The sequence below is a fragment of the Geotrypetes seraphini genome, chromosome 9 (genome assembly GCF_902459505.1).
Source record: "Geotrypetes seraphini chromosome 9, aGeoSer1.1, whole genome shotgun sequence".
NCBI lineage: Eukaryota > Metazoa > Chordata > Amphibia > Gymnophiona > Dermophiidae > Geotrypetes > Geotrypetes seraphini.
The window spans coordinates 34676033-34701732 of record NC_047092.1 but is presented as its reverse complement, the minus strand read 5'-3'; the positions used below and the strand labels follow the sequence as shown (position 1 = coordinate 34701732).

The window sequence follows — 25700 nt, the reverse complement described above, 5'->3', positions numbered from 1 at the left end:
TAAGTCTTTTCAAGACAGGACATAAAATCCAATAATATAAGTAAACTTTGAAAGAGATTAAGAATGATTAGGAAATATCATTACTTAACATTCCATATAAATTGTATATAAAGGATCTTATTTGAATAATATTCTAATTAGCATTATGTTTTTTCTTTAGGAGGGAGTACCACTCTTGTAGATATAACCACAGTTAATATTAAATATTGTTCATTTAAAAAGTCTTCTTAATTTAGCTCTTTGAGAAATTCTTCATTCTTCATTCATTGGATACTGATTCTGATTACTTTTCCTAGTCTACATGTGATTTTCAAAACCATTAAAAATTCATTACATAAGTCTTTTCAAGACAGGACATAAAATCCAATAATATAAGTAAACTTTGAAAGAGATTAAGAATGCTTAGGAAATATCATTACTTAACATTCCATATTTCTTTATTTTTGTTGTAAGAAGTCTAAACTGTATATCGATAAAGGATTTCAATTGACTAATATTCTAATTAGCACTATGTTGTTTATTTAGGAGGGAGTACCACTCTTACAGATACAACCACAGGTAATATTCAATATTGTTCATTTAAAAAAAGTCTTCTTAATGTAGCTCAATGAGAAATTCTTCATTCTTCATTCATTGGATACTGATTCTGATTACTTTTTCTAGTCTACATGTGATTTTCAAAACCATTAAAAATTCATTACATAAATCTTTTCAATACAGGATATAAAATCCAATAATATAAGTAAACTTTGAAAGAAATTAAGAATGATTAGGAAATATCATTACTTAACATTCCATATAAATTGTATATAAAGGATCTTATTTGAATAATATTCTAATTAGCATTATGTTTTTTCTTTAGGAGGGAGTACCACTCTTGTAGATATAACCACAGTTAATATTAAATATTGTTCATTTAAAAAGTCTTCTTAATTTAGCTCTTTGAGAAATTCTTCATTCTTCATTCATTGGATACTGATTCTGATTACTTTTCCTAGTCTACATGAGATTATCAAACCATTAAAAATTCATTACATAAGTCTTTTCAAGACAGGACATAAAATCCAATAATATAAGTAAACTTTGAAAGAAATTAAGAATGATTAGGAAATATAATTACTTAACATTCCATATTTCTTCATTTTTGCTTGCAAGAAGTCTAAACCTTATATCGAGAAAGGATCTCATTTGACTAATATTCTAATTAGCACTATGTTGTTTCTTTAGGAGGGAGTACCACTCTTACAGATACAACCACAGGTAATATTCAATATTGTTCATTTAAAAAAAGTCTTCTTAATGTAGCTCAATGAGAAATTCTTCATTCTTCATTCATTGGATACTGATTCTGATTACTTTTTCTAGTATACATGTGATTTTCAAAACCATTAAAAATTCATTACATAAGTCTTTTCAAGACAGGACATAAAATCCAATAATATAAGTAAACTTTGAATGAGATTAAGAATGCTTAGGAAATATCATTACTTAATATTCCATATTTCTTTATTTTTGTTGTAAGAAGTCTAAACTGTATATCGATAAAGGATCTCATTTGACTAATATTCTAATTAGCACTATGTTGTTTCTTTAGGAGGGAGTACCACTCTTACAGATACAACCACAGGTAATATTCAATATTGTTCATTTAAAAAAAGTCTTCTTAATGTAGCTCAATGAGAAATTCTTAATTCTTCATTCATTGGATACTGATTCTGATTACTTTTTCTAGTCTACATGTGATTTTCAAAACCATTAAAAATTCATTACATAAGTGTTTTCAAGACAGGACATAAAATCCAATAATATAAGTAAACTTTGAAAGAGATTAAGAATGATTAGGAAATATCATTACTTAACATTCCATATAAATTGTATATAAAGGATCTTATTTGAATAATATTCTAATTAGCATTATGTTTTTTCTTTAGGAGGGAGTACCACTCTTGTAGATATAACCACAGTTAATATTAAATATTGTTCATTTAAAAAGTCTTCTTAATTTAGCTCTTTGAGAAATTCTTCATTCTTCATTCATTGGATACTGATTCTGATTACTTTTCCTAGTCTACATGAGATTACCAAACCATTAAAAATTCATTACATAAGTCTTTTCAAGACAGGACATAAAATCCAATAATATAAGTAAACTTTGAAAGAAATTAAGAATGATTAGGAAATATAATTACTTAACATTCCATATTTCTTCATTTTTGCTTGCAAGAAGTCTAAACCTTATATCGAGAAAGGATCTCATTTGACTAATATTCTAATTAGCACTATGTTGTTTCTTTAGGAGGGAGTACCACTCTTACAGATACAACCACAGGTAATATTCAATATTGTTCATTTAAAAAAAGTCTTCTTAATGTAGCTCAATGAGAAATTCTTCATTCTTCATTCATTGGATACTGATTCTGATTACTTTTTCAAGTCTACATGTGATTTTCAAAACCATTAAAAATTCATTACATAAGTCTTTTCAAGACAGGACATAAAATCCAATAATATAAGTAAACTTTGAAAGAGATTAAGAATGATTAGGAAATATCATTACTTAACATTCCATATTATTTCATTTTTGCTTGCAAGAAGTCTAAACCTTATATCGAGAAAGGATCTCATTTGACTAATATTCTAATTAGCACTATGTTGTTTCTTTAGGAGGGAGTACCACTCTTACAGATACAACCACAGGTAATATTCAATATTGTTCATTTAAAAAAAGTCTTCTTAATGTAGCTCAATGAGAAATTCTTCATTCTTCATTCATTGGATACTGATTCTGATTACTTTTTCTAGTCTACATGTGATTTTCAAAACCATTAAAAATTCATTACATAAGTCTTTTCAAGACAGGACATAAAATCCAATAATATAAGTAAACTTTGAAAGAGATTAAGAATGCTTAGGAAATATCATTACTTAACATTCCATATTTCTTTATTTTTGCTTGTAAGAAGTCTAAACTGTATATCGATAAAGGATCTCATTTGACTAATATTCTAATTAGCACTATGTTGTTTCTTTAGGAGGGAGTACCACTCTTACAGATACAACCACAGGTAATATTCAATATTGTTCATTTAAAAAAAGTCTTCTTAATGTAGCTCAATGAGAAATTCTTCATTCTTCATTCATTGGATACTGATTCTGATTACTTTTTCTAGTCTACATGTGATTTTCAAAACCATTAAAAATTCATTACATAAGTCTTTTCAAGACAGGACATAAAATCCAATAATATAAGTAAACTTTGAAATGAGATTAAGAATGCTTAGGAAATATCATTACTTAATATTCCATATTTCTTTATTTTTGTTGTAAGAAGTCTAAACTGTATATCGATAAAGGATCTCATTTGACTAATATTCTAATTAGCACTATGTTGTTTCTTTAGGAGGGAGTACCACTCTTACAGATACAACCACAGGTAATATTCAATATTGTTCATTTAAAAAAAGTCTTCTTAATGTAGCTCAATGAGAAATTCTTCATTCTTCATTCATTGGATACTGATTCTGATTACTTTTTCTAGTCTACATGTGATTTTCAAAACCATTAAAAATTCATTACATAAGTGTTTTCAAGACAGGACATAAAATCCAATAATATAAGTAAACTTTGAAAGAGATTAAGAATGCTTAGGAAATATCATTACTTAACATTCCATATTTCTTTATTTTTGTTGTAAGAAGTCTAAACTGTATATCGATAAAGGATCTCATTTGACTAATATTCTAATTAGCACTATGTTGTTTCTTTAGGAGGGAGTACCACTCTTACAGATACAACCACAGGTAATATTCAATATTGTTCATTTAAAAAAAGTCTTCTTAATGTAGCTCAATGAGAAATTCTTCATTCTTCATTCATTGGATACTGATTCTGATTACTTTTTCTAGTCTACATGTGATTTTCAAAACCATTAAAAATTCATTACATAAGTCTTTTCAAGACAGGACATAAAATCCAATAATATAAGTAAACTTTGAATGAGATTAAGAATGCTTAGGAAATATCATTACTTAATATTCCATATTTCTTTATTTTTGTTGTAAGAAGTCTAAACTGTATATCGATAAAGGATCTCATTTGACTAATATTCTAATTAGCACTATGTTGTTTCTTTAGGAGGGAGTACCACTCTTACAGATACAACCACAGGTAATATTCAATATTGTTCATTTAAAAAAAGTCTTCTTAATGTAGCTCAATGAGAAATTCTTCATTCTTCATTCATTGGATACTGATTCTGATTACTTTTTCTAAGTCTACATGTGATTTTCAAAACCATTAAAAATTCATTACATAAGTCTTTTCAAGACAGGACATAAAATCCAATAATATAAGTAAACTTTGAAAGAGATTAAGAATGATTAGGAAATATCATTACTTAACATTCCATATAAATTGTATATAAAGGATCTTATTTGAATAATATTCTAATTAGCATTATGTTTTTTCTTTAGGAGGGAGTACCACTCTTGTAGATATAACCACAGTTAATATTAAATATTGTTCATTTAAAAAGTCTTCTTAATTTAGCTCTTTGAGAAATTCTTCATTCTTCATTCATTGGATACTGATTCTGATTACTTTTCCTAGTCTACATGAGATTATCAAACCATTAAAAATTCATTACATAAGTCTTTTCAAGACAGGACATAAAATCCAATAATATAAGTAAACTTTGAAAGAGATTAAGAATGCTTAGGAAATATCATTACTTAACATTCCATATTTCTTTATTTTTGTTGTAAGAAGTCTAAACTGTATATCGATAAAGGATTTCAATTGACTAATATTCTAATTAGCACTATGTTGTTTATTTAGGAGGGAGTACCACTCTTACAGATACAACCACAGGTAATATTCAATATTGTTCATTTAAAAAAAGTCTTCTTAATGTAGCTCAATGAGAAATTCTTCATTCTTCATTCATTGGATACTGATTCTGATTACTTTTTCTAGTCTACATGTGATTTTCAAAACCATTAAAAATTCATTACATAAATCTTTTCAATACAGGACATAAAATCCAATAATATAAGTAAACTTTGAAAGAAATTAAAAATGATTAGGAAATATCATTACTTAACATTCCATATAAATTGTATATAAAGGATCTTATTTGAATAATATTCTAATTAGCATTATGTTTTTTTCTTTAGGAGGGAGTACCACTCTTGTAGATATAACCACAGTTAATATTAAATATTGTTCATTTAAAAAGTCTTCTTAATTTAGCTCTTTGAGAAATTCTTCATTCTTCATTCATTGGATACTGATTCTGATTACTTTTCCTAGTCTACATGAGATTACCAAACCATTAAAAATTCATTACATAAGTCTTTTCAAGACAGGACATAAAATCCAATAATATAAGTAAACTTTGAAAGAAATTAAGAATGATTAGGAAATATAATTACTTAACATTCCATATTTCTTCATTTTTGCTTGCAAGAAGTCTAAACCTTATATCGAGAAAGGATCTCATTTGACTAATATTCTAATTAGCACTATGTTGTTTCTTTAGGAGGGAGTACCACTCTTACAGATACAACCACAGGTAATATTCAATATTGTTCATTTAAAAAAAGTCTTCTTAATGTAGCTCAATGAGAAATTCTTCATTCTTCATTCATTGGATACTGATTCTAATTACTTTTTCTAGTATACATGTGATTTTCAAAACCATTAAAAATTCATTACATAAGTCTTTTCAAGACAGGACATAAAATCCAATAATATAAGTAAACTTTGAAATGAGATTAAGAATGCTTAGGAAATATCATTACTTAATATTCCATATTTTTTTATTTTTGTTGTAAGAAGTCTAAACTGTATATCGATAAAGGATCTCATTTGACTAATATTCTAATTAGCACTATGTTGTTTCTTTAGGAGGGAGTACCACTCTTACAGATACAACCACAGGTAATATTCAATATTGTTCATTTAAAAAAAGTCTTCTTAATGTAGCTCAATGAGAAATTCTTAATTCTTCATTCATTGGATACTGATTCTGATTACTTTTTCTAGTCTACATGTGATTTTCAAAACCATTAAAAATTCATTACATAAGTGTTTTCAAGACAGGACATAAAATCCAATAATATAAGTAAACTTTGAAAGAGATTAAGAATGATTAGGAAATATCATTACTTAACATTCCATATAAATTGTATATAAAGGATCTTATTTGAATAATATTCTAATTAGCATTATGTTTTTTCTTTAGGAGGGAGTACCACTCTTGTAGATATAACCACAGTTAATATTAAATATTGTTCATTTAAAAAGTCTTCTTAATTTAGCTCTTTGAGAAATTCTTCATTCTTCATTCATTGGATACTGATTCTGATTACTTTTCCTAGTCTACATGAGATTACCAAACCATTAAAAATTCATTACATAAGTCTTTTCAAGACAGGACATAAAATCCAATAATATAAGTAAACTTTGAAAGAAATTAAGAATGATTAGGAAATATCATTACTTAACATTCCATATTTCTTCATTTTTGCTTGCAAGAAGTCTAAACCTTATATCGAGAAAGGATCTCATTTGACTAATATTCTAATTAGCACTATGTTGTTTCTTTAGGAGGGAGTACCACTCTTACAGATACAACCACAGGTAATATTCAATATTGTTCATTTAAAAAAAGTCTTCTTAATGTAGCTCAATGAGAAATTCTTCATTCTTCATTCATTGGATACTGATTCTGATTACTTTTTCTAGTCTACATGTGATTTTCAAAACCATTAAAAATTCATTACATAAGTCTTTTCAAGACAGGACATAAAATCCAATAATATAAGTAAACTTTGAAAGAGATTAAGAATGATTAGGAAATATCATTACTTAACATTCCATATTATTTCATTTTTGCTTGCAAGAAGTCTAAACTGTATATCGATAAAGGATCTCATTTGACTAATATTCTAATTAGCACTATGTTGTTTCTTTAGGAGGGAGTACCACTCTTACAGATACAACCACAGGTAATATTCAATATTGTTCATTTAAAAAAAGTCTTCTTAATGTAGCTCAATGAGAAATTCTTAATTCTTCATTCATTGGATACTGATTCTGATTACTTTTTCTAGTCTACATGTGATTTTCAAAACCATTAAAAATTCATTACATAAGTGTTTTCAAGACAGGACATAAAATCCAATAATATAAGTAAACTTTGAAAGAGATTAAGAATGATTAGGAAATATCATTACTTAACATTCCATATAAATTGTATATAAAGGATCTTATTTGAATAATATTCTAATTAGCATTATGTTTTTTCTTTAGGAGGGAGTACCACTCTTGTAGATATAACCACAGTTAATATTAAATATTGTTCATTTAAAAAGTCTTCTTAATTTAGCTCTTTGAGAAATTCTTCATTCTTCTTTCATTGGATACTGATTCTGATTACTTTTCCTAGTCTACATGAGATTACCAAACCATTAAAAATTCATTACATAAGTCTTTTCAAGACAGGACATAAAATCCAATAATATAAGTAAACTTTGAAAGAAATTAAGAATGATTAGGAAATATAATTACTTAACATTCCATATTTCTTCATTTTTGCTTGCAAGAAGTCTAAACCTTATATCGAGAAAGGATCTCATTTGACTAATATTCTAATTAGCACTATGTTGTTTCTTTAGGAGGGAGTACCACTCTTACAGATACAACCACAGGTAATATTCAATATTGTTCATTTAAAAAAAGTCTTCTTAATGTAGCTCAATGAGAAATTCTTCATTCTTCATTCATTGGATACTGATTCTGATTACTTTTTCAAGTCTACATGTGATTTTAAAAACCATTAAAAATTCATTACATAAGTCTTTTCAAGACAGGACATAAAATCCAATAATATAAGTAAACTTTGAAAGAGATTAAGAATGATTAGGAAATATCATTACTTAACATTCCATATTATTTCATTTTTGCTTGCAAGAAGTCTAAACCTTATATCGAGAAAGGATCTCATTTGACTAATATTCTAATTAGCACTATGTTGTTTCTTTAGGAGGGAGTACCACTCTTAAAGATACAACCACAGGTAATATTCAATATTGTTCATTTAAAAAAAGTCTTCTTAATGTAGCTCAATGAGAAATTCTTCATTCTTCATTCATTGGATACTGATTCTGATTACTTTTTCTAGTCTACATGTGATTTTCAAAACCATTAAAAATTCATTATATAAGTCTTTTCAAGACAGGACATAAAATCCAATAATATAAGTAAACTTTGAAAGAGATTAAGAATGATTAGGAAATATCATTACTTAACATTCCATATTTCTTTATTTTTGCTTGCAAGAAGTCTAAACCTTATATCGATAAAGGATCTCATTTGACTAATATTCTAATTAGCACTATGTTGTTTCTTTAGGAGGGAGTACCACTCTTACAGATACAACCACAGGTAATATTCAATATTGTTCATTTAAAAAAAGTCTTCTTAATGTAGCTCAATGAGAAATTCTTCATTCTTCATTCATTGGATACTGATTCTGATTACTTTTTCTAGTCTACATGTGATTTTCAAAACCATTAAAAATTCATTACATAAGTCTTTTCAAGACAGGACATAAAATCCAATAATATAAGTAAACTTTGAAAGAGATTAAGAATGCTTAGGAAATATCATTACTTAACATTCCATATTTCTTTATTTTTGTTGTAAGAAGTCTAAACTGTATATCGATAAAGGATCTCATTTGACTAATATTCTAATTAGCACTATGTTGTTTCTTTAGGAGGGAGTACCACTCTTACAGATACAACCACAGGTAATATTCAATATTGTTCATTTAAAAAAAGTCTTCTTAATGTAGCTCAATGAGAAATTCTTCATTCTTCATTCATTGGATACTGATTCTGATTACTTTTTCAAGTCTACATGTGATTTTAAAAACCATTAAAAATTCATTACATAAGTCTTTTCAAGACAGGACATAAAATCCAATAATATAAGTAAACTTTGAAAGAGATTAAGAATGCTTAGGAAATATCATTACTTAATATTCCATATTTCTTTATTTTTGTTGTAAGAAGTCTAAACTGTATATCGATAAAGGATCTCATTTGACTAATATTCTAATTAGCACTATGTTGTTTCTTTAGGAGGGAGTACCACTCTTACAGATACAACCACAGGTAATATTCAATATTGTTCATTTAAAAAAAGTCTTCTTAATGTAGCTCAATGAGAAATTCTTCATTCTTCATTCATTGGATACTGATTCTGATTACTTTTTCTAGTCTACATGTGATTTTCAAAACCATTAAAAATTCATTACATAAGTCTTTTCAAGACAGGACATAAAATCCAATAATATAAGTAAACTTTGAAAGAGATTAAGAATGATTAGGAAATATCATTACTTAACATTCCATATAAATTGTATATAAAGGATCTTATTTGAATAATATTCTAATTAGCATTATGTTTTTTCTTTAGGAGGGAGTACCACTCTTGTAGATATAACCACAGTTAATATTAAATATTGTTCATTTAAAAAGTCTTCTTAATTTAGCTCTTTGAGAAATTCTTCATTCTTCATTCATTGGATACTGATTCTGATTACTTTTCCTAGTCTACATGAGATTACCAAACCATTAAAAATTCATTACATAAGTCTTTTCAAGACAGGACATAAAATCCAATAATATAAGTAAACTTTGAAAGAAATTAAGAATGATTAGGAAATATAATTACTTAACATTCCATATTTCTTCATTTTTGCTTGCAAGAAGTCTAAACCTTATATCGAGAAAGGATCTCATTTGACTAATATTCTAATTAGCACTATGTTGTTTCTTTAGGAGGGAGTACCACTCTTACAGATACAACCACAGGTAATATTCAATATTGTTCATTTAAAAAAAGTCTTCTTAATGTAGCTCAATGAGAAATTCTTCATTCTTCATTCATTGGATACTGATTCTGATTACTTTTTCAAGTCTACATGTGATTTTAAAAACCATTAAAAATTCATTACATAAGTCTTTTCAAGACAGGACATAAAATCCAATAATATAAGTAAACTTTGAAAGAGATTAAGAATGATTAGGAAATATCATTACTTAACATTCCATATTATTTCATTTTTGCTTGCAAGAAGTCTAAACCTTATATCGAGAAAGGATCTCATTTGACTAATATTCTAATTAGCACTATGTTGTTTCTTTAGGAGGGAGTACCACTCTTACAGATACAACCACAGGTAATATTCAATATTGTTCATTTAAAAAAAGTCTTCTTAATGTAGCTCAATGAGAAATTCTTAATTCTTCATTCATTGGATACTGATTCTGATTACTTTTTCTAGTCTACATGTGATTTTCAAAACCATTAAAAATTCATTACATAAGTGTTTTCAAGACAGGACATAAAATCCAATAATATAAGTAAACTTTGAAAGAGATTAAGAATGATTAGGAAATATCATTACTTAACATTCCATATAAATTGTATATAAAGGATCTTATTTGAATAATATTCTAATTAGCATTATGTTTTTTCTTTAGGAGGGAGTACCACTCTTGTAGATATAACCACAGTTAATATTAAATATTGTTCATTTAAAAAGTCTTCTTAATTTAGCTCTTTGAGAAATTCTTCATTCTTCTTTCATTGGATACTGATTCTGATTACTTTTCCTAGTCTACATGAGATTACCAAACCATTAAAAATTCATTACATAAGTCTTTTCAAGACAGGACATAAAATCCAATAATATAAGTAAACTTTGAAAGAAATTAAGAATGATTAGGAAATATAATTACTTAACATTCCATATTTCTTCATTTTTGCTTGCAAGAAGTCTAAACCTTATATCGAGAAAGGATCTCATTTGACTAATATTCTAATTAGCACTATGTTGTTTCTTTAGGAGGGAGTACCACTCTTACAGATACAACCACAGGTAATATTCAATATTGTTCATTTAAAAAAAGTCTTCTTAATGTAGCTCAATGAGAAATTCTTCATTCTTCATTCATTGGATACTGATTCTGATTACTTTTTCAAGTCTACATGTGATTTTAAAAACCATTAAAAATTCATTACATAAGTCTTTTCAAGACAGGACATAAAATCCAATAATATAAGTAAACTTTGAAAGAGATTAAGAATGATTAGGAAATATCATTACTTAACATTCCATATTATTTCATTTTTGCTTGCAAGAAGTCTAAACCTTATATCGAGAAAGGATCTCATTTGACTAATATTCTAATTAGCACTATGTTGTTTCTTTAGGAGGGAGTACCACTCTTACAGATACAACCACAGGTAATATTCAATATTGTTCATTTAAAAAAAGTCTTCTTAATGTAGCTCAATGAGAAATTCTTCATTCTTCATTCATTGGATAATGATTCTGATTACTTTTTCTAGTCTACATGTGATTTTCAAAACCATTAAAAATTCATTACATAAGTCTTTTCAAGACAGGACATAAAATCCAATAATATAAGTAAACTTTGAAAGAGATTAAGAATGCTTAGGAAATATCATTACTTAACATTCCATATTTCTTTATTTTTGTTGTAAGAAGTCTAAACTGTATATCGATAAAGGATCTCATTTGACTAATATTCTAATTAGCACTATGTTGTTTCTTTAGGAGGGAGTACCACTCTTACAGATACAACCACAGGTAATATTCAATATTGTTCATTTAAAAAAAGTCTTCTTAATGTAGCTCAATGAGAAATTCTTCATTCTTCATTCATTGGATACTGATTCTGATTACTTTTTCTAGTCTACATGTGATTTTCAAAACCATTAAAAATTCATTACATAAGTCTTTTCAAGACAGGACATAAAATCCAATAATATAAGTAAACTTTGAATGAGATTAAGAATGCTTAGGAAATATCATTACTTAATATTCCATATTTCTTTATTTTTGTTGTAAGAAGTCTAAACTGTATATCGATAAAGGATCTCATTTGACTAATATTCTAATTAGCACTATGTTGTTTCTTTAGGAGGGAGTACCACTCTTACAGATACAACCACAGGTAATATTCAATATTGTTCATTTAAAAAAAGTCTTCTTAATGTAGCTCAATGAGAAATTCTTCATTCTTCATTCATTGGATACTGATTCTGATTACTTTTTCTAGTCTACATGTGATTTTCAAAACCATTAAAAATTCATTACATAAGTCTTTTCAAGACAGGACATAAAATCCAATAATATAAGTAAACTTTGAAAGAGATTAAGAATGCTTAGGAAATATCATTACTTAACATTCCATATTTCTTTATTTTTGCTGTAAGAAGTCTAAACTGTATATCGATAAAGGATCTCATTTGACTAATATTCTAATTAGCACTATGTTGTTTCTTTAGGAGGGAGTACCACTCTTACAGATACAACCACAGGTAATATTCAATATTGTTCATTTAAAAAAAGTCTTCTTAATGTAGCTCAATGAGAAATTCTTCATTCTTCATTCATTGGATACTGATTCTGATTACTTTTTCTAGTCTACATGTGATTTTCAAAACCATTAAAAATTCATTACATAAGTCTTTTCAAGACAGGACATAAAATCCAATAATATAAGTAAACTTTGAATGAGATTAAGAATGCTTAGGAAATATCATTACTTAATATTCCATATTTCTTTATTTTTGTTGTAAGAAGTCTAAACTGTATATCGATAAAGGATCTCATTTAACTAATATTCTAATTAGCACTATGTTGTTTCTTTAGGAGGGAGTACCACTCTTACAGATACAACCACAGGTAATATTCAATATTGTTCATTTAAAAAAAGTCTTCTTAATGTAGCTCAATGAGAAATTCTTCATTCTTCATTCATTGGATACTGATTCTGATTACTTTTTCAAGTCTACATGTGATTTTCAAAACCATTAAAAATTCATTACATAAGTCTTTTCAAGACAGGACATAAAATCCAATAATATAAGTAAACTTTGAAAGAGATTAAGAATGATTAGGAAATATCATTACTTAACATTCCATATAAATTGTATATAAAGGATCTTATTTGAATAATATTCTAATTAGCATTATGTTTTTTCTTTAGGAGGGAGTACCACTCTTGTAGATATAACCACAGTTAATATTAAATATTGTTCATTTAAAAAGTCTTCTTAATTTAGCTCTTTGAGAAATTCTTCATTCTTCATTCATTGGATACTGATTCTGATTACTTTTCCTAGTCTACATGAGATTATCAAACCATTAAAAATTCATTACATAAGTCTTTTCAAGACAGGACATAAAATCCAATAATATAAGTAAACTTTGAAAGAGATTAAGAATGCTTAGGAAATATCATTACTTAACATTCCATATTTCTTTATTTTTGTTGTAAGAAGTCTAAACTGTATATCGATAAAGGATTTCAATTGACTAATATTCTAATTAGCACTATGTTGTTTATTTAGGAGGGAGTACCACTCTTACAGATACAACCACAGGTAATATTCAATATTGTTCATTTAAAAAAAGTCTTCTTAATGTAGCTCAATGAGAAATTCTTCATTCTTCATTCATTGGATACTGATTCTGATTACTTTTTCTAGTCTACATGTGATTTTCAAAACCATTAAAAATTCATTACATAAATCTTTTCAATACAGGACATAAAATCCAATAATATAAGTAAACTTTGAAAGAAATTAAAAATGATTAGGAAATATCATTACTTAACATTCCATATAAATTGTATATAAAGGATCTTATTTGAATAATATTCTAATTAGCATTATGTTTTTTTCTTTAGGAGGGAGTACCACTCTTGTAGATATAACCACAGTTAATATTAAATATTGTTCATTTAAAAAGTCTTCTTAATTTAGCTCTTTGAGAAATTCTTCATTCTTCATTCATTGGATACTGATTCTGATTACTTTTCCTAGTCTACATGAGATTACCAAACCATTAAAAATTCATTACATAAGTCTTTTCAAGACAGGACATAAAATCCAATAATATAAGTAAACTTTGAAAGAAATTAAGAATGATTAGGAAATATAATTACTTAACATTCCATATTTCTTCATTTTTGCTTGCAAGAAGTCTAAACCTTATATCGAGAAAGGATCTCATTTGACTAATATTCTAATTAGCACTATGTTGTTTCTTTAGGAGGGAGTACCACTCTTACAGATACAACCACAGGTAATATTCAATATTGTTCATTTAAAAAAAGTCTTCTTAATGTAGCTCAATGAGAAATTCTTCATTCTTCATTCATTGGATACTGATTCTGATTACTTTTTCAAGTCTACATGTGATTTTCAAAACCATTAAAAATTCATTACATAAGTCTTTTCAAGACAGGACATAAAATCCAATAATATAAGTAAACTTTGAAAGAAATTAAGAATGATTAGGAAATATCATTACTTAACATTCCATATTATTTCATTTTTGCTTGCAAGAAGTCTAAACCTTATATCGAGAAAGGATCTCATTTGACTAATATTCTAATTAGCACTATGTTGTTTCTTTAGGAGGGAGTACCACTCTTACAGATACAACCACAGGTAATATTCAATATTGTTCATTTAAAAAAAGTCTTCTTAATGTAGCTCAATGAGAAATTCTTCATTCTTCATTCATTGGATACTGATTCTGATTACTTTTTCTAGTCTACATGTGATTTTCAAAACCATTAAAAATTCATTACATAAGTGTTTTCAAGACAGGACATAAAATCCAATAATATAAGTAAACTTTGAAAGAGATTAAGAATGATTAGGAAATATCATTACTTAACATTCCATATAAATTGTATATAAAGGATCTTATTTGAATAATATTCTAATTAGCATTATGTTTTTTCTTTAGGAGGGAGTACCACTCTTGTAGATATAACCACAGTTAATATTAAATATTGTTCATTTAAAAAGTCTTCTTAATTTAGCTCTTTGAGAAATTCTTCATTCTTCATTCATTGGATACTGATTCTGATTACTTTTCCTAGTCTACATGAGATTACCAAACCATTAAAAATTCATTACATAAGTCTTTTCAAGACAGGACATAAAATCCAATAATATAAGTAAACTTTGAAAGAAATTAAGAATGATTAGGAAATATAATTACTTAACATTCCATATTTCTTCATTTTTGCTTGCAAGAAGTCTAAACCTTATATCGAGAAAGGATCTCATTTGACTAATATTCTAATTAGCACTATGTTGTTTCTTTAGGAGGGAGTACCACTCTTACAGATACAACCACAGGTAATATTCAATATTGTTCATTTAAAAAAAGTCTTCTTAATGTAGCTCAATGAGAAATTCTTCATTCTTCATTCATTGGATACTGATTCTGATTACTTTTTCTAGTCTACATGTGATTTTCAAAACCATTAAAAATTCATTACATAAGTCTTTTCAAGACAGGACATAAAATCCAATAATATAAGTAAACTTTGAAAGAGATTAAGAATGCTTAGGAAATATCATTACTTAACATTCCATATTTCTTTATTTTTCTTGTAAGAAGTCTAAACTGTATATCGATAAAGGATCTCATTTGACTAATATTCTAATTAGCACTATGTTGTTTCTTTAGGAGGGAGTACCACTCTTACAGATACAACCACAGGTAATATTCAATATTGTTCATTTAAAAAAAGTCTTCTTAATGTAGCTCAATGAGAAATTCTTCATTCTTCATTCATTGGATACTGATTCTGATTACTTTTTCTAGTCTACATGTGATTTTCAAAACCATTAAAAATTCATTACATAAGTGTTTTCAAGACAGGACATAAAATCCAATAATATAAGTAAACTTTGAAAGAGATTAAGAATGCTTAGGAAATATCATTACTTAACATTCCATATTTCTTTATTTTTGTTGTAAGTAGTCTAAACTGTATATCGATAAAGGATCTCATTTGACTAATATTCTAATTAGCACTATGTTGTTTCTTTAGGAGGGAGTACCACTCTTACAGATACAACCACAGGTAATATTCAATATTGTTCATTTAAAAAAAGTCTTTTTAATGTAGCAAATTGAGAAATTCTTATTCATTCTTCATTCATTGGATACTGATTCTGATTACTTTTCCTAGTCTACATGAGATTATCAAATCTATTAAAAACTCATTACATAAGTCTTTTCAAGACAGGACATAAAATCCAATAATATAAGTAAACTTTGAAAGAAATTAAGAATGATTAGGAAATATCATTAATTACATTCCATATTTCTTCATTTTTGCTTGCAAGAAGTCAAAACCTTATATCGAGAAAGGATCTCATTTGACTAATATTGTAATTAGCATTATGTTGTTTCTTTAGGAGGGAGTACCACTCTCGCAGGTACAACCACAGGTAATATTCAATATTGTTAATTTAAAAAAGTCTTCTAAATGTAGCCAATTCATAAATTCTTCTTTATTCATCATTCACTGGATATTGAATCTGATTACTTTTACTAGTCTACTTATGATTTTCAAATCCGTTAAAAACTTATTACATAAGTCTTTTCAAGCCGGAACATAAAATCCAATATATAAGTAAACTTTGAAAGAAATTAAGAATGATTAGGAAATATCATTACTTAACATTCCATATTTCTTCATTTTTGCTTGCAAGAAGTCTAAACTGTATATCGAGAAAGGATTTCATTCGACTAATATTCTAATTAGCATTATGTTGTTTCTTTAGGAGGGAGTACCACTCTTACAGATACAACCACAGGTAATATTCAATATTGTTCATTTAAAAAAAAGTCTTTTTAATGTAGCAAATTGAGGAATTATGAGGCACCAGTTCATTCTTCATATCCTGGATACTGATTCTGATTACTTTTCCTATTCTACATGTGATTTTCAAATCCATTAAAAATTCATTACATAAGGCTTTTCAAGTGTGGACATAAAAAAACTCTACCACTACTTAATCAAAGGAGCCCTTTGTTTTTTGTAATGTACAAGGATTATTCTAGAATAAATTCAAATTAAAACATCTTTGGTTTTTACAGGACCTAGTACCAGTGCAATATCTGCAACAACAGATAATATTAAACACCACTTCTTTAAAATCTATTCTTTTTCTTCTGAATGTAGCCCTAATGATGAAATTATCAGACACCAGTTACTCATTTAGGCCCTCTTTTATAAAGCTGCCTTAGGGTATTTTATGCGTTAGGAATTCTATGAGCATCAGAGAACATAAGAACATAAGAATTGCCATCTCCGGATCAGATCTTAGGTCTATCAAGTCCAGCGATCCGCACATGTGGAGGCCCCGCCAGGTGTAGCCTAGTGTAACCCCCTCCTTCTCAGACTGAGGTATAAGGTATCCCTCTTCAAATAAGTTTTGTTTAGTAGTCGTGCACACCGAGGGTTAAATTGATACCTTTCCCCAGGAGAAGGGGTGAATTACATAAACAAAATAATAATATATAATAATATGGTATATCCTTGAAATAAAAATAATTATTAAACATATAATAAAATAAATATAAAGAAGCACTAAGATTCAGAATTTAAATTTGAAATAATATTTAATGAACAAATGCTGTAAAGCAAATCTAAACAAAGAGATTCTACTTCCCCTCTGTAAAGTTCTTCTTCCTCAGATTTGGGTATTTGAGGCTTTATGTTCTTGCTATGTAGGGGTACCACGTAGGCACGCTGTTGCTAGTAGAATCTCTTGCTAGCAGACTCTCTCTTGCTGGAACCAACCTACTACTCTGAATTAAACAAACCAATAAGGGAAAACCCTATCCTAATCTAATAACCCCCAAATTGCCTAAATATACTTTCTAAGGTAGAAAAAAAAATAGATAATTGATATTCCCTATACTTTTCCCCTCCCCAGAATTTCCTATTTCTAAAATCACTCAAATTTCCTATATCTCAAATCACTCAGATTCTCAATAAACTTTACAACAGATATTTTCAGGAAAAGGTTCCCAAAACAGTTTACCAATTTTCTTTTATCAATATTCTCTTATAACATTCCACAGGAATCTGTCACAGGATCTCTCATAAAAATCTCCTCCAAAAATCAGCACCACAGAAGTCACTCAAAAATCCTCAAACATTTCCCAGAAGAGTCTCACAGAAGAGCAGACTGAAACTTTCCTCAAAAAATCAGCACAATAAATTTCTCACTTATAGAATCTCTCAAACACTTCTTAGAAAATTCTCACAGAATAGCAGACTGAAACTTTATTCAGAACTCAGAACCATATATTTCTTAGTCAGGGAATCTCTCACACATTTCCCAGAAGATTCTCGCAGAACATCACAAAAACTCTCTTTTAGACTCTCAAACATTACCAGCATCAATACCAAACTTCAGACCTTATCCAGAATTTCACCAAATCGTGCACTCAGCACTGTTGCTCATACCCTTCATGGTCTAGCGTGGCACAATGATGACACTCAGGCGCTTGTCAACTCAAGTGGAATTTATTTGGCCGCAGCCATAACAGCACAATTACATCAAACTGTTATCAACTGAACATCATAATCAAGCATGAACGGTGATGAACTGTACACTGTAACCGCACTTCAGAAAATGGCATAACACACAATATACATCACCAGGCAACATATAAGGAACTGATGGTCAGGCGCACAGCATCTGGCTCTCTATCCCGCACAATGTGGGGCGCCGTACAAGCTTCCCCAGCTCACCGGACCCTTCCCGTTCAAGGAGGTGTCCCCTCGTCAGCGGTACGTTGTTGTGAAGATCATGGCCTGGCCCCCTGCCGTCCAAGCAAGGCGACGTGCCCCATGTCTTAACCACTGTAAAGATGTCAGCCTTCTACCCATATGCTGTGCTTACCTGCCACTACCCGTGATAGCGAAACCTCGCTTATCGCGGGTTCCCCCCAAGTGTCATGGCTGCGGCCCCGCACACATTAACATATGCCATATATCCAGACCGATGTCGTAGCAGTGTACCCCGCCAGGCGGTACAGACGCGGACCGCTGTCCTCTAGCAAGTAGACTTTTGTTTTATTATTATATATATATATTTTTTTGTTTGTTTGCCATCCACCTATTGAGTTTCTTGCGAGTTAGTTATCTCCACGGCTGTGCGAGATCTCACACCTTTCATACTTACCGGGGTATAATATGGGACCACAATAAGGTAGTGTGGGGAAGCCTGCTGTCTGAGGATACTATTGGTCTGTGGGGAAGCCTGCAGGCTGAGGATAACATTCGTCTACATTTAACTTGTTGAGTATATTCCGCGTTCTATATCAATAAGGTAGTGAGGGGAAGCCTGATGGCTGAGGATAAACCATCGATCCGCAATGCTGGCTGAGGATAAACCATCGGTTCGCATTCTGGACTAACTGTACACTGTTCGTGGTCTCTAGCGCTCACGGAACCAATGTACTGAGGAACTTCCGCTGTTAAAACCATACCCAAGGTACCTATACCCTGTAACTGTGACCCTAAGTATCCCGTCAACACTCTAATCCCAGAATGTGAGACCAGTAAGGGGAGCCTTCATGTAAACCCTAATTATTAAGATCATTCAGCCTCTCTTGAGGTGCTGTAAGCCGTAAGTTAAACCTCGTAATGTAAAACATAAGTATGAAGGTCCTTGAGGTACTGTGAACCAAAATGTGAGGCAACATCCATCCCTCAACCTGATGTAAACCGAATAGTAACATCCATAAACCGAATGTATATCCAACATCCATCCCTCAACCTGATGTAAAACGAATAGTAACATCCATAAACCGAATGTATATCCATGATTTTCCGAATTGTAATTTTTGCTACCAATCTAGGGAAAACACTGTTGAGGTAATGTCACCTAATAGGGAAGGTTCTTCGGCTAAACTATAAGGTAAAAGATGTAAACCCCACAATAAATGTTAGGTAGTGCCACTCTTGAGGTTATGTAACCTAATATAAACCATCCACGATGTAAACCGCGCATTGTAACATCCATAACCCGAATGTAGACCCCTGGTAAAGGTCAATTCTAGTCACCATCTATCCGAACCCTAATGCCCACCCTGTGACATCCATAACCCGAATGTAGACCCTGATTTACAACAGCAATAAACTCTATGTGAGCCCTATGTAGCGCCCGATCATCCGCACCATAACACCCTTCATAACCTTCGTAAAACTGAGCGTTCGTTCTTACCTCGATGTTGACTCTCCTCTGAGTAGGGGACTCCTTACGTTATTTCCTTCTGAGTAGGGGACTCCTTACGTTCTTCTCTCCCAGATGCCTGTGAGTGATGTAAGCTGGTCCTAAGGCTAAGGTCTCCGGTAATCAGCGAGGTGATAAGTGATGATAGCAAGGCCGTGTAGTTGATGACGAGAGTTGAGTGAGGCAAGAAAAACAGTTAATAGAGGAGGTACACACACTGTTGTCAGTAGCATCACCCCGTATAAGGGCGTGGTATGGTCAAGGAGACCTCAAGGAAGGCAAATGAAGGCTCAAGGCCTACGTCTTACTTCCCGTTCTGCAGGTAATAAGGTCGTAAGCACGGTGGTATTGAGTGAGGCACAAAAACAGTTAATACATGCATGAGGTATGCATGAAGTGAGGGCAACACAACCCTTGCCTGTAGCACCCCGTAAAAGGGGCCGCCATGGTCATGGAGAAAATCAAGGAAGTCAAATATGAGGGCTCAAAGCTGTAAGGTCTATGTCGTAGTTCCCCTCTGGCTAAGTAGGAATTCGTAGATGAATGGAGGAAGAAAATGATACCATGGAGACCAAGAGTCTTATTGAAGAGGGATTGATACTACCTGGATATGGTCCCCTCGATTGTAGGATTCAGGGAGGATGAAAGTCTTAAGTGGTGAACTGACCATGTTAAGGATGGTACCTAGATGCGTACTCCTGGTGTACTTAAGATGAGGAGCTGCTCCTGGCGCCCAACTCATGGGCGCCCCTACTTGGAAACGATCCGCTGTTAGGCCCAGTTAAGGATGGTACCTAGATGCGTAATCCTGGTGTACTTAAGATGAGGAGCTGCTCCTGGCGCCCAACTCATGGGCGCCCCTACTCGGGAAAGATCCGCTGTTAGGCCCATCCTAAGGCCACTGGAAGAGGACATAGTAATTCGTTGGGTAACATATTAATGATGAAGCAATTATGAGCTAACATTTATGATGTGGAAAAGGCTGGGATATGAAAGCAGATATCATTGTGTGTCTCCCATAACCTCACATAGAAGAAGTTGGTGGCTAAGGAAAGGGGTCTATCTTTGTGACTCAACCAGCATGAGTTGAATCTCTCGGTCTCAGGATAAATAGATAATAGTTACGGCAGATGGGCAGCCTAGATGGTCCTGACGGTTCTCTCTCGCCATCCGGTTTATTGAGATACAGGGGACACATCATGGAGTGCCGTATATAATAGTTCCTATGTAAAAAGGGGGGCAAACTAGGTGGACTTGATGAGGCTTCTTACAGAGGAGCAGACTCGCCGAGGGACTTGGGGCTGGAAGGCTGAAGGGAAGTAGATGAAGCTGTCCGGGGCAAACAGAATGCTAGATCTCGAAGGAATCAGTACTACAGGCATGGTGTGTCCAGAAATGCGACAAAGATGGTTATGTGGTAGGAGGAGGTGCCGTACTGTGAAAGATTACAGAAAATCATCCTCTTCTTTCGCAAACAGAGGAGAATGAGAGGGGACATGATCGAAACATTCAAGGTACTGAAGGGGATAGACCTAGTAGATGAAGACAGGATGCTCGCCCTCGAGCGGGCACTCCCCACAATCGAAAGGGGACAGGAGGGCAGGAAGTTCTCCTTGACCCAGAGAGCGGTAGAAAACCGGAACACTACCCGGGATCTATCATAAGGGAAAACACCCTCCATGTATTCAGGAGAAATCCAGACAAGTTCCGCTGAACCGGAGCATATACAGGCAGATGTGACAAACCCAGCACCAGCACTAGTCCAGTTCCTGATAGGATTAAGTGCAGAAGAATGGACCAGATTGATTCTGGCGCTCAACTTGAGGCTGACCTCCCTTGCCCCTTTAATCAAAGTGATAGTGAGCTGGAACAGAGGCAGGCAGGTTGGCAACAGCAGCTTCCGGGCTTTAGAACAGCTAAAGAAGCCACAAGGAAAGTTGCTGCAGTTGAAAACCCCAGGCAGAGGAAAACTGCTGTAGAGCCAAAACCCATCCCCCGCTACAGGCTGAAGGGGATTGGCTCTGATCTGTTTAAAAGCAGGCAGAGACAAACAGGTAGAGGAGGAGCGAGTGACGAGGGCGAGTCACTCCCACAGCCCAAGGCAGGAGAGGAGCTGTGGAACAGGGCAGCAGAGAAAAACGTGCTGGATTATCCCATGCAGGATTTGGAGGAAGTCTTAACCCCTTCAAACTATCCAGTGCCAGACCAGGTAGAAGGCATGGAGGTAGAAATAGCTGGCCCTAGGGTAGAAGGTATGGAATTCTGAATGAAAGAATACAGCAACAGGGAAACTGTTTGTGCTTTATGTTTTCTTTTTGCATATCGTTTTTTTTCCTCTCTGCTGCCCAAGTTAAACCTGAAGAAGGGGATATATATTGAGCTGTATAAGCATGAGAAGTTGGAGAATAATACTTGCCTGAAGTCTGAATCAAGTACCGTATTTTCGCGGATATAACGCGCACCGTTGTAAAACGCGCACAGGGGTATAGCGCGCATAAATCACGAAGATATGTAAAAAAACTTTTCTATACCGCGCTCAGGCATATAACGCGCATGCTGCCCGACTCTCCTCTGGCCACCCCGACTCTCCTTTCGCTCTCCCCGACTCTCCTCTGGCCACCCCGACTCTCCTTTCGCCCTCCCCGACTCTCATCTGGTTGCCCCGACTCACCCTGACTTTCGGTGCACTGCCCCGACTCTCCTCTGGTTGCCCCGACTCACCGTTCACCCGCCCTGACTTTCGGTGCACTGCCCCGCCTCTCCGTGCCTGTCCCCCTTGAAGTCCTGTCCCCCTTGAAGGTCTGCCTGTCCCCCTTGAAGATCTGCCTGTCCCCCCTTGAAGTCCTGTCCCCATCCTGAAAGCCTGATGCCCCCCCTCGACGTCCGATTCTTCTCCCCCCTCGGCAGGACCACTCGCACCCCCACCCCGAAGGACCGCCAACTCCCCGACAATATTGGGCCAGGAGGGAGCCCAAACCCTCCTGGCCACGGCGACCCCCTAACCCCACCCCGCACTACATTACGGGCAGGAGGGATCCCAGGCCCTCCTGCCCTCGACGCAAACCCCCTCCCCCCAACGACCGCCCCCCCCAAGAACCTCCGCCCGTCCCCCAGCCGACCCGCGACCCCCCTGGCCGACCCCCACGACACCCCCACCCGCCTTCCCCGTACTTTGTATAGTTGGGCCAGAAGGGAGCCCAAACCCTCCTGGCCACGGCGACCCCCTAACCCCACCCCGCACTACATTACGGGCAGGAGGGATCCCAGGCCCTCCTGCCCTCGACGCAAACCCCCCTCCCTCCAACGCCCGCCCCCCCCCCAAGACCCTCCGACCGACCCGCGACCCCCCTGGCCGACCCCCCCACCCCCCTTCCCCGTACCTTTGGAAGTTGGCCGGACAGACGGGAGCCAAACCCGCCTGTCCGGCAGGCAGCCAACGAAGGAATGAGGCCGGATTGGCCCATCCGTCCTAAAGCTCCGCCTACTGGTGGGGCCTAAGGCGCGTGGGCCAATCAGAATAGGCCCTGGAGCCTTAGGTCCCACCTGGGGGCGCGGCCTGAGACACATGGTCGGGTTTGGCCCATGTGCCTCAGGCCGCGCCCCCAGGTGGGACCTAAGGCTCCAGGGCCTATTCTGATTGGCCCACGCGCCTTAGGCCCCACCAGTAGGCGGAGCTTTAGGACGGATGGGCCAATCCGGCCTCATTCCTTCGTTGGCTGCCTGCCGGACAGGCGGGTTTGGCTCCCGTCTGTCCGGCCAACTTCCAAAGGTACGGGGAAGGGGGGTGGGGGGGGCGGCCAGGGGGGTCGCGGGTCGGCTGGGGGGGGGTCGGAGGTTCTTGGGGGGGGGGGGCGGTCGTTGGAGGGAGGGGGGTTTGCGTCGAGGGCAGGAGGGCCTGGGATCCCTCCTGCCCGTAATGTAGTGCGGGGTGGGGTTAGGGGGTCGCCGTGGCCAGGAGGGTTTGGGCTCCCTTCTGGCCCAACTACACAAAGTACGGGGAAGGTGGGTGGGGGTGTCGTGGGGGTCGGCCAGGGGGGTCGCGGGTCGGCTGGGGGACGGGCGGAGGTTCTTGGGGGGGGGGGCGGGCGGTGGGGGGGGGGGGTTTGCGTCGAGGGCAGGAGGGCCTGGGATCCCTCCTGCCCGTAATGTAGTGCGGGGTGGGGTTAGGGGGTCGCCGTGGCCAGGAGGGTTTGGGCTCCCTCCTGGCCCGATATTGTTGGGGAGTCGGCGGTCCTTCGGGGTGAGGGTGCGAGTGGTCCTGCCGGGGGGGGGATGTATCGGACGTCGGGGAGTCGGCCGGGCAAGAGGGCTTGGGCTCCCTCTTGCTCCGATCGTGGATGCGGGTGCGGGTGGGAGCGCGTGCGAGCGGTCGTTCGGGGTGGGGGTGCGAGCGGTCCTGCTGGGGGGGTGAATCGGGCGTCGGGCGGGGTGGGAACTATGTTTAAAAACTTTTGTATACCGCGCTCAGGCATATAACGCGCGAGGGGTATGCGCGGTACGTAAAATCACGTATAACGCGCGCGTTATATCCGCGAAAATACGGTAATGCATTCAAAGACAAGTTTATGAACCAGAGGCAGGCTGCACTGTTTAAAGTGTAGTTGGAACTGTAAGAAAGTTACTGTGACTCCCGTTGCAGGGAGCTAATTAGATTAACCGTCTCAGCTGTGTGATTTGTGCCTGCACGTAGGAGCTGAGAGAAAAGCTGAACTGCTAACAGAGTGTGCTGTGATGATTTTTGCCTACTGAGTTCTTGTCTGCTTGAAAATGTACTGTAAGTTTGATTTTTGCCAATTTACTATTTTTGTTCAATGACCTGCAAAGTGATATTGTTTTGCTGTTGCATATCTTTTGACCTGGAGGTCAGAATAAACCACTTATGTTTTCCTAAAGAACTCGTTTGCTTGGTGATATAGTGAAACCTTGTACTTACCCTATATCTCGAGGGGCCTAGACCGTTGTCTGGGGCCGCCTAAAAATCCTGAAGGTACCCCTAGTTGAAGGGGACGCGCCCGAATCCGTGTGTTTGTCACACGCCAGCCCTGGACTGCAAGGGGGTTTGTGACACAGAGCCGACCAGAAGGCTGCCACACAAGTGGACTGCTGGGCACGCTGGACCGCCGGTCCGACCCCGCAGCCACAAATCCTATGTTCTTAACTTCGGTGCTAATTAATAAAAGAAAACATACCTATGTGAGAGAACAATAAAGGCAGTTGTGTGAGGAAACAAGGGTAACACGAGTCCAGAAATTTTTTTTTTTTTTTTTTGTTTGATTTGATTGTTTTGGACACTTAATAAGAGACTATCCCATAATACAAACTGTCCAAATTGCTATGTTATTAGATTTAAAGGTCCTCTGCAGTCAAATCCCTAGGATAAGAATTATAGTATCATTCTAACATGATGATTGGACAGATGGCTAGGCTAGAGATAACCCCGAAAAGCAGTGAATTTAAAGACTATGTACTTTTAACAGGCTGTGGCTTTCCCCATGTCTTTCTCAATATCAGACTATGGACCTATCCCT

General features: G+C 34.6%; 1 protein-coding gene across 1 annotated transcript in view; it reads left to right on the top strand.

Annotated features, from left to right (window-relative positions):
• The window catches only part of LOC117366892 (mucin-19-like), a 200096-nt gene that overhangs the window by 10048 nt on the left and 164348 nt on the right, over positions 1-25700 (top strand). Inside the window, exons 28-62 of the mRNA XM_033958868.1 lie at positions 526-558; positions 1228-1260; positions 1595-1627; positions 2297-2329; positions 2665-2697; positions 3033-3065; positions 3401-3433; positions 3768-3800; positions 4135-4167; positions 4837-4869; positions 5540-5572; positions 5908-5940; positions 6610-6642; positions 6978-7010; positions 7680-7712; positions 8048-8080; positions 8416-8448; positions 8783-8815; positions 9150-9182; positions 9852-9884; positions 10220-10252; positions 10922-10954; positions 11290-11322; positions 11657-11689; positions 12024-12056; positions 12391-12423; positions 12758-12790; positions 13459-13491; positions 14162-14194; positions 14530-14562; positions 15232-15264; positions 15599-15631; positions 15966-15998; positions 16336-16368; positions 16705-16737. Of these exons, the coding sequence (XP_033814759.1) occupies positions 526-558; positions 1228-1260; positions 1595-1627; positions 2297-2329; positions 2665-2697; positions 3033-3065; positions 3401-3433; positions 3768-3800; positions 4135-4167; positions 4837-4869; positions 5540-5572; positions 5908-5940; positions 6610-6642; positions 6978-7010; positions 7680-7712; positions 8048-8080; positions 8416-8448; positions 8783-8815; positions 9150-9182; positions 9852-9884; positions 10220-10252; positions 10922-10954; positions 11290-11322; positions 11657-11689; positions 12024-12056; positions 12391-12423; positions 12758-12790; positions 13459-13491; positions 14162-14194; positions 14530-14562; positions 15232-15264; positions 15599-15631; positions 15966-15998; positions 16336-16368; positions 16705-16737 (1155 nt within the window). The remainder of the gene's footprint in view (positions 1-525; positions 559-1227; positions 1261-1594; positions 1628-2296; positions 2330-2664; positions 2698-3032; positions 3066-3400; positions 3434-3767; positions 3801-4134; positions 4168-4836; positions 4870-5539; positions 5573-5907; positions 5941-6609; positions 6643-6977; positions 7011-7679; positions 7713-8047; positions 8081-8415; positions 8449-8782; positions 8816-9149; positions 9183-9851; positions 9885-10219; positions 10253-10921; positions 10955-11289; positions 11323-11656; positions 11690-12023; positions 12057-12390; positions 12424-12757; positions 12791-13458; positions 13492-14161; positions 14195-14529; positions 14563-15231; positions 15265-15598; positions 15632-15965; positions 15999-16335; positions 16369-16704; positions 16738-25700) is intronic.